This window comes from Mixophyes fleayi, chromosome 4 (assembly GCF_038048845.1).
Source record: "Mixophyes fleayi isolate aMixFle1 chromosome 4, aMixFle1.hap1, whole genome shotgun sequence".
NCBI lineage: Eukaryota > Metazoa > Chordata > Amphibia > Anura > Limnodynastidae > Mixophyes > Mixophyes fleayi.
This window is the reverse complement of record NC_134405.1, coordinates 218,223,652-218,241,314: the sequence shown is the minus strand read 5'-3', so window position 1 is coordinate 218,241,314 and position 17,663 is coordinate 218,223,652. Positions and strand designations below refer to the sequence as shown.

General features: G+C 41.2%; 1 protein-coding gene across 3 annotated transcripts in view; it reads left to right on the top strand.

Annotated features, from left to right (window-relative positions):
• MON2 (MON2 regulator of endosome-to-Golgi trafficking) overlaps window positions 1–17,663 on the top strand; it is a 130,242-nt gene that overhangs the window by 53,916 nt on the left and 58,663 nt on the right. For all 3 annotated transcript variants that reach the window (XM_075209344.1, XM_075209343.1, XM_075209345.1), the window contains 5 exons: window positions 602–692; window positions 3,460–3,561; window positions 11,285–11,395; window positions 11,529–11,704; window positions 11,791–11,953. In XM_075209344.1, coding sequence (XP_075065445.1) covers window positions 602–692; window positions 3,460–3,561; window positions 11,285–11,395; window positions 11,529–11,704; window positions 11,791–11,953 — 643 coding nt within the window. The remainder of the gene's footprint in view (window positions 1–601; window positions 693–3,459; window positions 3,562–11,284; window positions 11,396–11,528; window positions 11,705–11,790; window positions 11,954–17,663) is intronic.

Genomic DNA, 17,663 nt, shown 5'->3' with positions numbered 1-17,663 from the left:
CTATATCTTATGTTATATGGTGTGGAAGTGGTAAAATGTACATAACATTGAATCTATATGTGCACAATTTTTTTTAATAATTTTATATTGCAGGACAATGTTGGACATTTCTAAAAAAATATTCTATAGGCTTATTTATTTTAAAAATCAACATTTATTTATATACTGCCAGCAAATGCTGTAGCGCTTTACAATTGGGAGCCAAAAAACCCCCCAGTAATAAAGCAATACTGGGTAATACAGACAGAGGTAAACTTACAATCTATAGGAATGTGGTCTTTCTTGTACCGTTCAGGACATAAAATTAATGTCTCATTGGTTGTTATGGTAAACACCACTCTTATACCAAGTAGATCATATCTTTTATGAAAGTCCAATTTATACACTATTCAGTGATACATTTCCTATCAGTGATGATATTGCAGTCACCTACTGTTTTCAACACAAAATGTCAGTGTTTTCTATGCATTTAAACATTAGAAAATGATCACTTAAAAACTAGAATATTTCTAACCGAAAACGAATCAACTTACAGTAAGTGTTATTGTGCCTTGACATAAATGGAAGCATGTAAAGAATTGATGACTGTTCCTCCAAACAGATATCTGGATGATGTGTCTCTTCACCATCTGATTAATGCACTGTGCTCATTATCTCTGGAGGCTATGGACATGGCATATGGGAATAGCAAGGCAAGTGGCAGCTTATGTCTGTGTAGATAAGTTTTCTGTAATGTGTGTATGATTCTACACTAGAATCTTTATATATATATATATATATATATATATATATATATATATATATATGTGTTGTTGCTTCAAATATCACAATGATCCTGTTCTCAAGGCTTTGTACAGACTGTGTAAAAAAGTATTAGTTTTGGAGGATTAGGCTGTAATCTTGGATATCACTATTCTTTAGTTAATGGTCCCCTGGAAGAAATCGAAGCAGCTGAGGCCCTTGGAATGCAACGTGTTCTGTTTTTTGTGTATCCATTACACAATGTATGTGGCGGTTATACTTATCTTAGAGATCACAGATTTTTATGATTAAATGATACAGCTAAATGCACTGTAGAGCTGAAAGCTCTAAATACTGCTTAAAAGTTACCTGGTTGTTGCACTTTGTGAGGAATGCACACACAGACATCAGCCCTACATAAGGAGGAATCTTTTCACGAAAAAGGGCATTAATTTGGCAGTAGCTATACCTTACTTTTATTAATTATATGTCCCTTGGTGAATGCCAGCCTGGGCACCACAATACTTCCTGTCCTGGGTCCATGAGTTTTGTCTTTAGAAAATTTGTAGGGGTTATATACGTGATATTGTACTCCTACTATAAACAGGAATGGTTTTTAGAAGTCCCTATATAAAAAGCACAAGACATCAGGCTTTTTATACAAGTCATGGAAATCAGATGTAACTCCTAACATCTGATGATTTACTGTATGCATACATTATCTCTTATAATGAAGAAGTAAGCTTTAATTAGAAAACAATAAATTGCGTTACCCTTACACAAACGTAAAGAATAATACACTCAAACATACAATCAGACAATGCTATCAAGTGTTATATGTGCAATTCATATGTATATACATAAATATAATATATCTAACTACTAAATTACTTACTTGTTGAACTCTGTATGTATGCAAGCATTGTATTAATAACATTGAATATTATTTAAAAACTAAGCTGTATATTCAGTACTAAATATTGCATTAATACTGAATTTTAATTTGTGTATATAAATAAGATACATTATTGTGTATGTGTATAATATATACACACATACTAGTGCACAGTGAGGCAACATTAAATATATTATAATAGTAACAAATATCATTGACTGTGCATGGTCCGAAAAAGGTTTTTTGCAGACCAAGCCAGCACCAGCATATTCGAAAAAAATGCAAAAATGATTTATTAAAACATAAAAAGTGTTGCCACATCAGGTCCTGATCCTAATAATAGTTTTACTCCTCTAATGAAAGTCCCCAAGGACCGAAACATTCATTGGGATCAGGATCTGATTTTATGTTTGAATATATCTGCAATTCTGTTAATACAGTATTGCTGGTCTGTTCAGTGAATTCAGTATATGCATATATTCACAACATATTAAACATTATGGGGAAATTAACTCTGTGCGATGTACTGTGACGTTCAGCTCTGCGCGTTTCCAGCTACTATGTTATCCCAGCATTGCAGATTTTCGTACACACTTCCATTGGGTGTGAGGAAAAACTTGCAATGTTGCACCGCCACGGAGTGCCCTTGCGACTGTTCCGTCAGCACATTGCGCAGAACTAAATTTCACTCTTAATCTAGCTATTAAATTCTATCTATTCTTTTTAAAAACTAGCACTTACTTCGTTTTGCTTGTTTTTTTCCAGCTGATGATCATGTATATTATGAAAATTATTGGAATGGGCCCAGTAGGCTAGGTGAAGCTGGCAAAAATCCCTCATGCTGTCAGTGAAGATTTTTTTGTGCCAATAAGTCACAAATTGTTAGAAATAAGTAGATAAAAGTAATAATAGCACTCTGTTCTGAAATCACTGATCTGGCTGTGTAAGATGTCACTTTATTCATTTCATTAGAACTTTACTCTTCTGTATCAATTTACTGCTTGAAGAATATTGGCAGCACGGAGAGAAGTAAGGGCCTGACTTATTATTATTACTACTGGTGTTCAAAGCTCTACATTGTGTTGTCATATTCTGTCATTTCAAAAGGATCGATATCAAAGCTGTTAGCAACGTTTCTGTTCTCAGCACATAACCGCTAATAACATTTTATCATAAGTGTTGAATGAGCTGAAACTTTCATGATGGTTGTATGATGTTGTCCAGCAGTTAAAGTAGTAATAATAATAAGTAATGTTAACGTAGAGTATAATGTACCCCCTAGTGTATATTATGTGGATAGTAGAAGTGACCGAGGAGCTCTATGACCACATAAATGCACAAGGCTGATGGCCAGCTCCTTTTAAGTCACAGAAATAAGAGGGGACTGCTGATATCTGGGACTGTTATTACTTATGCTACATACAGAAGTATTGACATCAGAATCCACTAAACTATAAGTGTTGCAATCACAGGTCACTGTATAGTAGTGTATATATTAACATCACTTGTGTATTATACTGTGATACTATTAGACTTTAAATTATTGTAATCCAACATCATCTCATTATTATTTGTATTGGTAATACTGTTATGATTTATGTATTGTTAAAACCAACACCGTCCCATTCAATATATTTTTACTATGAAGTTGCTTTGTACTATGAAAATGCAAAATTATTAAAACTGTTAATATTACCTTATGCTTACATTAAATGCCATTTTCAGAGTTGGGTGGACAAGTGCCTTTTTGGTAGGTACAAATCGCCAGCATTCTTATTTGTAACTCATATTTTACTGTTGCTCACCAAGTTTGCATCTTTCAGGAACCATCGCTTTTTGCTGTTGCTAAATTACTGGAGACAGGATTGGTAAATATGCACAGAATTGAAATCTTATGGAGACCATTGACTGGACATTTAATAGAGGTAAAGTCAACCTTAGAGCTGTAAATATATTTTACATGTTGTGTATTTGTATATATGTAATATAATTATATTGAGGTTCCCATATCTGTGGTAATGTTAAATATCCAATACTTTTAGCAGATTCAAGAGAACAGGGGAGAATGATGAATCTAAAGATTAGTTTTATATTGTGCATAGACACCTATAAAAATTAAAAGATCAGTTGTACAGTTATTATGATCATTGCATTTGGAAAGTCAAATACAATTTGGAAATATTTGTGATGCACTTAATTTTTTTTTTTTTAAATTCAAAACCATTATCTTTTATTCCATTTGGTTTCTCAGTTGAGTCAGTTGTCTTTATATCTTATTTTTCTCTTTCTTCCTCTTTGGGGTACACAGCTATCGTTGGGGTATAGAGGACGCTCATGCTGGAGTAGACACTAATTCTTAACTGTAAAAACTGTTTAGTGCAGGATCTCCATTGACCAGGAAAATAGGTGGGGGGCTACTACTGCACTAGAGACAAATAGTGCAGGGGTCTTTGTCCTAATGGACAGAGCTATATTTGTACTGGGGCATGGGGGAAGGTGCTTTCCCCAGTAGTAGCAAGAACACTGGTTCCTGGTAACATTCCAGCCAACTCAACCAGATTAGTGAGCAGCATGACTAGAGCCTCAGTTCAATAGTTTTGTTGAGCAGCATCCTGGTTGTCAGTCCATACTTTTACCAAATGCTACAGGTTTATTATCTTGGTATCCAATGGAAGCCAACTTTAGACAAAAAGTTTTGCACACAGCTGTGTCTGAGTGTACCCTCTCCTAAGGGCAGCTTTAGGTTAGCAGTGTCCCACAAAGTGGAAGAAAAAGAGTATATTTATACTTGGTTTACATCCATTTCTCTGATTCCATTTGGGGGAAGGGACACTGTGTTCTCAACCCTTTTTTGCTCTGTTTTAAGGATTAGTGTTGTTCTTGTTTGTTTGAAAATATCTGTTTTATCGTATGGGCTTTGTTACTTAAAACCACTGATGAGCTATTGTTGGAGGGGGTATAGTAGAGTGTAGCCTTAAATTCAAACAATTTTACAGTTAAGAATTTGTGCCTACTCCAGCACAAGCACTCTCTATAATCCAAGGTTAGCAGCGTTCCCCAAATGTAATTCAATAAACGGAGTTAACGTAAGTATAAAAATCCTGTTTTCAGTTGCCATGTCATAATTATATATAATACCTATGTTATTAGTTTTATCATGCCTGCAGCATCTATGCTGTAATAAATAAGAATTATTATTAGACACTAACATTTTCTCCAAGATGGTTAAAGATGTCTTCAGCGCTTGCATAATGGAACAGTAATTTTTCAGTGTACATTCGAATTCGATTCCTCCCAGATTAGCGTTGCAATAACTCTATTACCATTATTGCGGTAAAATCAACCCGGCTTTCCGCTCGTGGTATTTAAGGGCATTGTTACTTTTTACAGTAACGCGGTCAACTGAATTCCCCCCATATGTGTTTTTCCATGACACAGACCTAATTTGATCACACACTACAAAAGTTATTCCCACAAATATCGTAAACTAGGTAGACTGCTTTTCCCTAGTATCTGATTGTGGTAATATTTTCTTGGTTGGTTTGTGTAATCACCAGCTCATATGTTATTCACAAACCCTTTGTAGGTTATTGTCAGCAGGAAGGTCGTTAATTTCTATTCAACAAATATTTGTTTGCGTAGCGTTAAGGATTTTTTAAATTATTGCTAGTGTCATTTATCATGATTAAGAATACACTACCAGTTTGCACCATACACAATGCATTCATGTTGTTTCTTGTTATCTGTTTTCATGGGCTGTTCTGTCTTTTTCTTCTGCTTGCTCTTGTCCTGATCAGAAGGTACGTTTGCATAGCATGCATCATATGTGCATAACCTTTGAGTTTTTTGTTTCCATGGTGCATCTGCTGACATGTTTATTACTTATTAGATATTTTGTTGACTAAGAACAAACCCTCCAGAATGTTTGCTTTTTAAGCATGTTTTAACACAAAACAATTGATATAAGTATTGGGCCTTTCAAAGTCCTTTCAGATCTGCATCCATCATACTGACCGTAAGATATACACTATGGACCTAAACGACTGTTTAAGTCTGGCCATGTAAAACTCAATAATTGTTTTGTTTAATTAGAATCCTGTCTAATCAAACTGAAATTAATGAGACAGAGCAGGAAACGTGATTCCCATCTGTGCTGGGTTTTGGAGTCATGGACTAGGTAGGGACTGACTGTAGGCACTTGGAGCTGCTTTCATCTTGATGGTGTGTAGTTGCTGCAGTACCTTTTTGCTTGTTACCAGGGCTGCTATATAGCACATAGAGCGTTGAATCAGGATGCCAGGACAGCTGGGGGTTGGATAAGAGTGTTCTCTCTCAAGTATAGGTCACTGGAGCAGGTATAGGCGTCTTGCAGGAATAGAGCAGACACTTTAAGAATAGTAATGTTTATTGCTCAATAGTTGTTAAAAGAGAAGTTACACACAATATCCATTTAAAAGTAGTTGATGTACACACATGTTATTCCAGGCTTTTCTGCCCCTTTTTATACACATTTTTTGTTAGGGGTAATCCAGCCCTCTGTCGCTTTAACCATTCCAGGTTGCTTGTCTTATCTTGCATGTGAATCAACCTAAACCATGTTCACTTTGTACTCGGTGGCAGGGAGCACTCTGGCATTGCTAAGTCTGAGCTTGTGAGATTTATCTTTAAATCCCCTACCCAAAAGTACCTCCATGGATTTCTGTACTGCAGTATAGCGCTCTTCCAAGTCAAAAATCTGCTCAAGAGGGACTGTAGCCATTTTGAATATAGGAGACAGCATCAGAAGCCATTCCGGTGCCTCTGCTCTGTGACTACTGGCTGTGGCTTGTATGCAGTGACCAGTTTTCTCCCACATCCCATTGGGGGACACCAGGAACATTGGGATATAGTGTAGGTGTGCTAGACGTGTGGCACTTAAGAAAGTAATTAGTTAATCCTAGCTCCTTCCCCTCTCAACCTCACTTCCTGCTTTAAGACTCAGTTTAGTTTAAGTGCCTAATTGTGTAGGATGTATGGAGCTGTTAGGCAGCCCCTGTAGTTAGCTTTTAATTAATAATTAATTTAATTGCATTGTTTTCTTTGTTATTTTGTCGTCTTATGGCTGCCGGCTGATCAACTTTTGGGGGGGGTTGCATCAGAGGTTCATTGAAGCTACGAGCACTCGTCCCCCCTTCCCCTCCACCCGGATACCAATACAGTCGTGCTGACACACTAAGTGTTTGGCTGGGAGAAAGGGAAGTAGAGCCACATCCGCTCCAGCACCCATCATTATATTCTGTGCTTTGATTGTGTGCTGCTTACTTTTATCTTTGTGTTTGTTCAGTGTGTTTTGCCCCTTCTGTGTATAACATTTCAGATACGGGGTGAACTTTATGGGTTAAGGCTGGGGTGATTTCTGTTCACCTCTGCCATTGTAACTCTAAATTGTCTTCCGGATGATTGTGCGCAGCTTGCCAATCTGTGGATCGCAAGCCTTGATGCGCCAGGGAGTTCTTGCCAATTTGTGTGAACCACTTAGGCTCGTTCAATGACCAAGGCTGCGGCTCAGCTTGCTCATTTGCAGTGGTATATATTAGTGGTGGTTTGTGCTCCTGTTTGGTTGGACCTTCGGTTGCATTTTTTTTTTTGTGGAACCAGCTTAGGTACGTGGTCTTGTGACTTGGGTACGAAGTTTGGTTTTCCATTTTCTCCCCTTATGGAGGAGGTTACATTTGGCTGTGCATCCTTCCTCCCCTAAGTGCAGGCGGTTTTCAGTGCCTCTGCCGTGAACTGGGTCAGATTCTGACTCTTCTTTCCAGCAGAGGGTAAGGGCTTTGTTGACTCTGTATTTCTGAACTTTTCTATGGTGCAGGAAGTTCTTAATTTCTGTCGTTATGGATCATATAATATGGATTGTACATCAAGTGTTGTCCCTGAGCCTACAAAACGCTCTCCCTTTACCAGGCGGGCTAACAATTCTATTTGTTTCCCTTTTCCCCAACAGTTGCATGATTTTTTTCAGTGAGTCTTGGGCGACACAGGATCGTAAGTCCCAGAGGGTCCTGTCAGCAACAGTCTTCTCAGATTTCCAGGATAGCCAGCTTCTGGTCCTTCTATCTAGATTTCCAGGATAGCCAGCTTCTGGTCCTTCTATCTAAGTAACATCTGGTGGCTAAGTCCATGGACATGCAGTCAGTGGGTCGGGCATTCTAGCCCTCCTGAGTATGCCGTGATGGGTGCTTGTGTCTTTTCTTTAAGAGTTTGGTGGTTTCAGCTAACACAAATTCCAGGTTTGGAAAAGTTTTGCACTGGGGTCTGTGTACGTTCTCCTCAGTTACCTTTCCGGGAGGTTATTTTCCACAAGGATTGCTGCATGTCCAAGTAGGCGACTAGCTATGTGACATGTAATCTGGTCCTTGATTTCTTCCGGATTTGGGTTTCCATTTTTGAAATCACAAAAGGTTGAGTTTTATTCCAAGTTCAAGTTTCTTGTATGGGAGTTTCTGGCTAGGATTATTTCCAAGTAGAGCAGATCCCGCCTGCACGGTCCGTGATGCTATTCCAACCTTTCCTTGATTGTGTCAGTTGTTTGTTTCATGGAAGCAAGTCAGCAATATCTGCAGGGTCCACCGTTCTCGATTTAGAATTGCACCTTGGTGGCAATTGAGGCCAGTAATTAGAGTGCAGTCTGTCTTCACACCTGTGTTTTCACTGGCATTGGTTTCTGAAAGAATTCAACCTTCCCTTTATTGGTACTGGCAGCGTTATTCCATGCTCTAATCAGCGCACAATATTTTCCTCAAGGAACGGAGATAAAGATACCATCAAACAATGTCACAAAGGGGCTGTACCTAGATTCACTGAGGTGCGTCAGAAATTTTTTAGCCATGGAAAAGACGCACAGGCTCTTTAAGTGGATCAAAGCTCACGTTCAGGCGGTCATGGAGATTTTCTTCCTATGGAGAGGATGATAGGCAACTGAATTTTTCAGCAGACACATTTAATGGAATCACATGGTTCGGCGGTTCCAGGACGAGAGATCCTCTGGCTGTCTCGATAGACGCCATGTTCATTCTTTGGTGGTTCTTGGTTTAGGACGTCTGTCCTTAACGGCATGGCTGTTCAGGCCTTGATCGTTCCAGCTAAGGGTTTGTCTAGGTGCATGGTGCAAACCATGCTTTGGGCTTGCAAGCCGGGTTCAGTTTGAATGTTAGTCTTGTCTGGAAGTCATGTATTAGTGGTAATATCCTATCTTTTCTTTCGAATTTCCAGATGCTTGTGTTCATCCAGGACAGGCTGGCTGCTGGTTTGCGCCTTAGTTCTCCTGAGGGTCAGAGGTTAGACTGCTTTTAGTTTTAAGATTAAGGGTTGATGGCTTTACAGCTTTACCCGTTTCAACACCTACACACAGTGTATTTCATAGTTTCCTACTTGGGGAACAGGGTTTCTTCTTAGTCTAATTATAGGTTGCAAGAGGTTCTGAGCTTGCAGCCATATCATGCAAGTCTCCTTCTTTTAATGTTCAGGTAGTTCTTTCATGTAGGTTTCCTTTTTCCTTAAGGTGGTGGTAAAATTCTGTGTAGTGGGGCTAGCTAGTCCGTTCCTGTGATTCTTTGTGCTCACTTCGAGAGGCCTTTGTGTGCGACACGACACAATGCCTTGACGGAGCAGCTGTGTCTTGTGAACAATGGTCCTCCTTTTCACTTGTTAACTCGGGTTTCTGGTTTACATCGGGAAATTACAATTTTGGCAGAGCGGTGCTTTACCCTGTTGCTTCTGAGCATCCCCGCCCATAACTTTATGATGTCCCCGGTGTCCCCCAATTGGATGTGACAGAAAATAGGATTTTTATACGTACGAAAAATCTGTTTCTCCTGGTCCATTGGGGACAACAGGTGCCCACCCTTGACGCTCCGATTCCTCTCATCTCTATTGTTTCCTTTCCTTTGAGACTTGGTTAAACATAAACTGAGGCTTAAGCAGAAAGTGGGGTATAGAGGAGGAGGAACTAAGGCTAACTAGCTACTTTCTTAAAGTGCTGTACGCCTAGCTCACCTACACTATACCCCAGTGTTTCCCAGTGGACTAGGAGAATTGAATTTTACGCAAGTATAAAAATCTTATTTTTGTGACCCTTCTATGGACGATCAGGGATAGGGACCCTGCAACACCATATAAGAATGGATACACCCTAGTCCCCTCTGGACCACAGCGGTGAGCTTTAAATTTGTGTTACTAAATACTTGTTCCAAGACTATTAGACATAAAACATTCCCTTCAGCATGTACAGAGAGACAGCCAGCTTTATAACACTCAGACACATAATACATTGAACAGAAATATATACAGCAGTATACACATTACTTACCGAGAATATATGTCCCGCAACATTTGCAAGGGGGAAAGTGGGACCTAGCCACAGATTGTTTATTTGTAGCTAAATAGCCACAATGAGACAAGAAGATCTCCTCCATATTGAAGAAATTATCTGGATGGATTGTAGTTAATGTGATTGTATGTTATTATTTAAAATATAGAACTAACTCAAGTTGTGTGCCAAGTACGTAAAATGTAATACGAATGTATTCTACAATTTGTTTTGAATGTTAAAATAGTTTCTGTTCAAATTGTTCTGGAATTGTATGGTGTAAATTAAGTAGAAGAATTTGTTTAAAATCTGTAGTGCTGAATGTAGATAAGTCTTTAAAAGTGACTAAATTATTTATATACATTCGGAATCTTTTTTCTTTGCCTTGTTCCTTCACAAAACCCACCATGTTCCTCGTGCCTGCCGTGCTATTGTTAAACTTTCGTGTTCCCTCTGTTATCAATCATACCCTGCAATTATTTAATTCTGCTATAGCTTATAGCTGCTCTCATGCTCCAAAGCGATTTGGAACTTTCATAATCCAGACAATCTTTATTTGACTGTCTATGTTTTAGAATGAACAAATGATGGGATTTCAGGAATGCAACCATGTTATAAAAGGAGCCTGTGAGATATCTTGAATTCTTAATGCTTTCTTGACCTAAAGTAGTGGTAGTCAACTGGTAGACCTCAAACAGTCATATGGCACCCCTGACCTTCTATCGTTTCTTCTATTTGGTCTTATTGCATTTAACTTGTGACATTAGAATCTCTATGTTCACACGTATCCACTTGTAAGGTTTGTCTGTATTTGGATGAGGATGTTTTATGAACATCTTAAATAGCCCAAACCATAGGTCCTATTTTTTGGATAGTGTGAAGAATTAATGCTGTTGCTCTGGTCCCTTAATATGATTTAGTAAAGATAATGTGTGACTGTTTGAGAGATCAAGGACTCAGGGGTCAAGAGGCTCTTAGACTATGTGCTTTCAGTTGATATGTGTAATGTATAATGCTGTATTAAGTAATAAATCTTAGGTACTGTAGCAGAATGGCTTAATGTGAGCCTTAAACTTCTATATTGTAGCAAAACCATACTCTTATCAAACTTTAAAAATGTTTATTATAAACCTCCAGGTTGATATAACTATGGAACATAAAAATATAATAAGTAATACTGTTATTATTATTTTTGAACAAATAAAACAATATATGGCAATTTCAGCAGTAAGCTTGCTTCAGGGTCATTTGACATCCAGTTGATTATTTATTTTTATTATATTTTCTGGTGTGTGTCACAGGTTTGCCAGCATCCAAACTTGAGAATGAGAGAATGGGGAGCTGAAGCATTAACATCCCTAATCAAATCAGGACTGGCTTTTAAACATGAGCCAGAGCTCTCTCAAAACCAGGTAACCAAATACCTTTCCTTTTCCCCTCATAGGGAAGGTGAAAATAAACACAATTTAATTAAAATACATTTTAAAATATTAACATTTTACAATGCATATCATTCTGTATTGATTTCTGTTGGTTTCCTCCCAGAGGCTGCAGTTACTCTTATTAAACCCCTTGAAGGAGCTTTCTGCTATAAATCACCATGATATTCGCCTCAAACAGCTGGAGTGTGTGCTACAGATCCTGCAGAACCAAGGAGACAGTCTAGGACCTGGCTGGCCACTGGTTCTAGGAGTGATAGGAGCAATAAGAAATGATCAGGGGTGAGTATTTAAAATAGTGATTACACGCATAAAGACAGTTTGTATCACACTGCCTTGTCTTCTTATATGTACTCATTTACTTTCAGGGAGTCTTTGATACGAACTGCATTCCAGTGCCTTCAGTTGGTTGTGACAGACTTTCTTCCCACAATGCCTTGCACTTGCCTGCAGATAGTTGTAGAAGTGGCTGGAAGCTTTGGACTTCAGAATCAAGAGCTGAATATTAGTTTAACATCTATTGGATTACTGGTGAGTTTCTTCTGTCTATAGTGTTTTGTCTCTGATGCTTGCGACACATTTACAGATGTGATTTCTTGACCGTACTGACTGACCATTTCATATGGAGTTACCAACCGTACTACGTGATTATGAGCACCTGGAGATGTGAAGTTTACCCCATCATTGTGTGACTAAATTGTTTGGGTTTTTAAGTGACAACAACTGCATCTCCTTTGTGTCTCAAGCTTCTTCGCAGTACAACTAGTAGTTTCCCTCTTGGCAATCACTAAATAACAGTGACAAATAAGAAATACAGTGGTTAAAGATAGTTGTAAAATAGTGAACAACACTTTTTGGGGCATGAAAATCCACAAAGTAGCAGGGACCATCTGAAAGCAGCCCTAATCCAAACGTTTTTCGGTAGATGATGATTGCCACAGATTTGTGCCTGATGCATCTATACACTAGATTTAAAGTTGTACATACAACTCATTCCTACAACTCAAAACATATCCGCAGAAATACCAGTGTGCAAATGTTTTTTTTGGGTCTATACAAAGTTGTTGTTTTTTTATGCTGAACTCTGAATCAGGTCCATAGTATTCTCTGTGGTAGTCAGTTTCATGATATTGACTACCCCGACACAGACCAGAACAACATGAGGATTCCGAATGAAGACTACACCTGCTGTGAAAAAAACCTACTTACCGGAATGCAGATAACTTCACATCAGGACTCCCTGTCTTGCCGGCTGCAGAAAATGACGTCATGAGCAAACGCGACTTGGCTTAAAGCGGCGATGGACTGACCCGCCTGTCATTTATGTAATGTAAGTACTCTTTTAGGGGTTAAGGTTAGGGCTAGAGTTACGATTAGGGTTAACCCTAACTCCTAACCCTAATAATAGCACAGTAAAGAGTGACAAGCGGTCTCCCGGACCGCTGTTACTCTTGGAGGCTCCAACGATAACCGGCGCTGCCATTATAGGCATAGAGCGCAGCTTATCTGATTACCTCGCTGGTGGCCATGATGATGTCATCGGTCCGCGGAGGTGCACAGAAGGAGGAGAGTCGGGAGCCATACCAAAATCCCCCCTCAGGAAAATAGGAGGGGGCATCGGGGTTTTCAACGCTGCAGGAGACCTCTTCAAGGGGTCTCCATAACTCTGCCAGAAATAAGGATAAGTTCCTTTAAAAAAAAAAAAAAAACCCAAAAAAAACCAGGAGAGACATAAAGCTGCAAAGGGGGAACTATCACAGAGCTCCCCTGCTCTGCAGCACAAGTGGTACAGTCCGGTCTTCTGGTGCCAAGAGAAGCCCCGGAAGGAACTTATCTTGGAGGGAGCAGGCACCAGGACACTGCTGTTGGACTTCTCCCCTGAGTGGCTCTTTTGGCTAAGTACCAAAACCTTTCTTTAACCATTTACAAACTGTATTTTGTGGTTACAAGAGGGAGGCTAGTAAGGATTATTGTATTTTCTTACTTGCACATATATCTTTTTATCTGTTACACACATACAAGTACAACTTTTATTACAGATTAGTTGGTTACTTGTTTACTCTGTCTCTCTCAATATATCTTTATCTAAGTGTGTTTGGTGTGCTTTTCCTTTTAAAATGTCAGAAAAGGGAAAAGGCTCTATGGCTAAATATTTTACATGTTCCAGATGTAAAGTTAAATTACCATGTGGGCAGAAAGACCGGTTGGCGCTCTGCTCAGTCTGCGAAGGAAAGGTCCCTTCTGCGCAAACCCAGCTCCTTTCAGCCCCACTGAAGGAGGAACCGGCCTGGGTGGCTTCCCTGACACAGTCGGTTTCCTCTTTAGCACAGATGATCTCCCAATCTACTCAATTGTTATCTAGTGTGGCAGCCTCTGTGACTAATAATGCTATTACACCTGTGGGGTTCCCTGCTGCCATGGTTTCTACTGAAACGGCTATACCTTCCTCTTTGCTTACGGACAAGCCACCTGTCCCCACAGAACCTGCATGGTCCTCAGCATTTATAAAGGGTTTGGACAGACTTAACCAGTTACTTGAATCCCCAAACCTGCCCCCAGCTAAAAGAAAGCGGCTTAGATCCGCTAATCCTCTCATGGTCCTTTCAGATTCGGAGGGATTTTCAGAAGAGGAAAGAGAATCAAATTCGGATTCTGACCAGGTTCAATCCTTGGAACAGGAAGAAAACAGAGGCAGGCGTTGGACCTCCCAGAAATGGAGGATCCTAGTCCCAGAAGTCTCTTTAAGAAGGCCAAAAGGAAGGTTATTCGATTTCCCCCTTCTGTAGAACTCAGAGATATTGCAGAGGGAGCCTGGAAACAGCCTGATAAAAAGTTCTCTGTTCCAAAGAGGTTCTCTTTCCTGTATCCATTACAGGAGGAGGACGTGGCTCGCTGGGAGGAAATTCCGAAAGTAGATACTCCAGTAGCCCGTTTGGCCCGACGCACTCTCCTTCCAGCCCCGGGCTCAACAACTCTGCAAGATACCACTGACCACAGAGTGGAATCCCAGTTAAAATCTATATTTGTAGCAGCGGGTTCTTCCTTTAGACCCACTTTTGCTTCAGCTTGGGTTGCTAAAGCCATGGAAGCATGGGCAGAGCAACTGGCAGAGGCCTTACAGGACTCCGAATTGATTACCCTAGCTTTACATTTGAAAGAGGCATACATTTATGAGGCGGCTCAGAGCACAGCATCTGTGTCCTCCTCTATTCAGGCTGCATCAGTTTCAGCTAGAAGAACGTTATGGCTGAAATCCTGGGAAGGGGATTCAGAATCAAAGAAATCCATGGAATCCATTCCTTTTTCAGCAGCAGGTCTGTTCGGCCCAGAATTAGATAATATTTCCCAGGCAACGGGGGGCAAAAGCACCTCTTTGCCGTTATACTCCGGTAGAGGCCGGGCACCACGGTTTAGCTCCTTTCGTCGGTCCTTTCGGGGAACCTCCTTGCCCAGGGGACAGTCGTTTAAAGGTAAACAACCGAATTCTAGAGGCTCGTCTGTCAGACGCAGGTCCTTGTTTGCAGCTAGGCGCCAGGCCTCCAAGACTCGGGAGAAGCCTGTGTCCTGACTGACACTCTATTCTCCAAGAGGTGGTGCCGGTGGGGGGACGTCTGTCTCTTTTTCAGTAACAGTGGGCAGCATCATCCGAGGAATCTTGGATTCGGGGCATTGTATCAAGAGGGTACATGATAGATCTGCTGGGGTCGATACCACAGCGCTTCTTTGTAACCCCGCTACCCCGAGATCCACAAAGATGACAGGCAATGCAGGCCTGTGTTGCCTCTCTTCTTTCGCAGAGAGTCATTTGCAGGGTCCCAGACAACCAGAAAAGGAAAGGTTTTTATTCAAATCTTTTTCTGGTCAAGAAGCCGGACGAGTCCTTTCGACCCATTTTAAACCTAAAGAGCCTCAATGTGCACTTACGAGTGGACAAATTTCGAATGGAGTCCCTGAGGTTCGGTGATAAACAGCCTAGAGAAGGATCAGTTTATGGCGTCCATAGACATAAAAGACTCATACCTCCATGTTCCCATTTGGAGCAATCGTCTATCTCTCCTGAGGTTCACAGTGGGGAACTCCCAATATCAGTTTCGGGCTCTTCCCTTCGGCCTCTCCACAGCTCCAAGGTACTTCACGAAGATCATGTCGGTGATGGCAGCATGTCTTCACTTAAAGGGAGTTCAGGTCGTTCCTTATTTAGACGATCTACTCTTCCAATCCTCCTCAGAGATTTGCTTACGTCAGCACTTATCACTCACCATAGCGGTTCTCGTGAGCCATGGGTGGCTGATAAACTTAAAGAAATCCCAGGTGGTTCCATGTCAACGCATGGTCTTCCTAGGGCTCATCATGGATACCAGTCGGCAGAACGTGTTCCTGCCTACGGAGAAGATCAGTTCAATCCAGACTATAACAACTCAGGTCTTGTCCTCTCCCAATCCCTCAATTCATTTGTGCATGCGGCTGCTTGGGAAGATGGTGGCCTCCTTCGAAACGATCCCCTTCGGTCGGGCTCATTCTCGATGCTTTCAGTGGGTTCTGTTAACAAAATGGTCAGGATCCCACCTACGTTTGGATCTCCAGAGGATCTCGCTGTCTCCGGGGGTGAGAGAATCGCTTCAGTGGTGGCTGAATCAGGATCACATGTCGGTGGGCAGGTCTTTCGCTCCATGGTCATGGATCATAGCCACAACAGACGCCAGCCTGAGAGGTTGGGGGGCGGTAATCCTGCACCTCTGGCTCCAGGGACTTTGGTCTGTTCAGGAATCAGCCTTATCAATAAACTTGTTGGAGTTGAAGGCAATTCTTTTAGCTCTTCGGGGGGCCCAGACCCTCCTTCAGGGCCACCCAGTCAGAGTTCAGTCCGACAATGCCATGGCTGTGGCATATGTCAACAGGAAGGGAGGAACCAGGAGTGCAGCTGCAATGCGAATTGCAGCTCAGATTTTTGCTTGGGCAGAACAGTATGTTCCAGCAATCTCGGCAGTGTTCATTCCGGGAATAAAAAATTGGGAGGCCGATTACCTAAGTCGAAATCCAATGATGCCGGGGGAGTGGTCACTCCATCCGGAAGTATTTCAGTCTCTAGTTCAGAGATGGGGTCTTCTGGATATAGATCTCATGGCCTCCAGACACAACAAAAAAGTTCACAGGTTTTGCGCAAGGGCAAGAGACTCCGTAGCGGTGGACGTGATGACCATGTTATGGGAATTCAGGTTGGGATACCTGTTTCCCCCGATTCCCATGCTTCCTCGCCTGCTCAGACGAGTGAGGCTAGGCGGTCTGCTGGTAATTGTAATAGCTCCCTCATGGCCGTGTCGAGTGTGGTACGCGGACATAATCTCCATGGCGGAAGGACAAGGATATCGTCTTCCGTCACGAGACGACCTTCTTCTTCAAGGTCCCTTTCGTCACCAGAATTTACCTCAACTCAGCTTAATGGCATGGCTGTTGAAGCCAGCCTCTGGAGGGCTAGGGGTTTCTCCCCCGGTGTAGTGAACACTATGCTGCAAGCTCGATAGCCGGTTTCAGCTCGCATCTATCATCATATTTGGCGAGCCTATATCAGATTGTGCGAAAATAAGTCCTGTCACACCTCTTCTTTTCGTCTTCCTCGCTTATTGGCCTTTCTTCAGGATGGGCTGGAAGCAGGGCTCCGTTTAGGTTCCTTAAGAGTTCAGGTATCAGCACTTTCAGTTTTCTTTCATCTGAAGTTAGCGGATTTGCCAGACATCAAGACCTTTCTTCAGGGAGTCTTACATATTCAGCCTCCCTATGTTCCGCCTACAGCACCATGGGATCTTAACCTGGTACTGAATATGCTTAAAGGGCCTCCTTTTGAGCCTTTACTTGTGGCAGATTTTAGGTGTTTGACCTGGAAGGTCGTCTTTCTTTTGGCAATTGCAACGGCACGTAGAGAATTGAGAGCTCTGTCTTGCTAGGAACCATATCTGGTTTTTCACGAGCACAGAGTGGTATTGAGAACACTCCCTTCCTTTGTTCCAAAAGTAGTGTCGGCTTTCCATTTGAACCAGGAAATTGTGGTTCCGGTCTTTTCATCAACTTCTCATTCTGATCAGCAGTCTATGGAAAAGTTAGATGTGGTTAGGGCTCTCCGTATTTATGTCAAAAGAACTTCTCAGATTAGACGTACAGATTCTCTGTTTGTTCTTTATGATTCTAACAAAAGAGGCTGGCCAGCCTCAAAACAGTCCATTGCGAGATGGATTACGGCAACCAT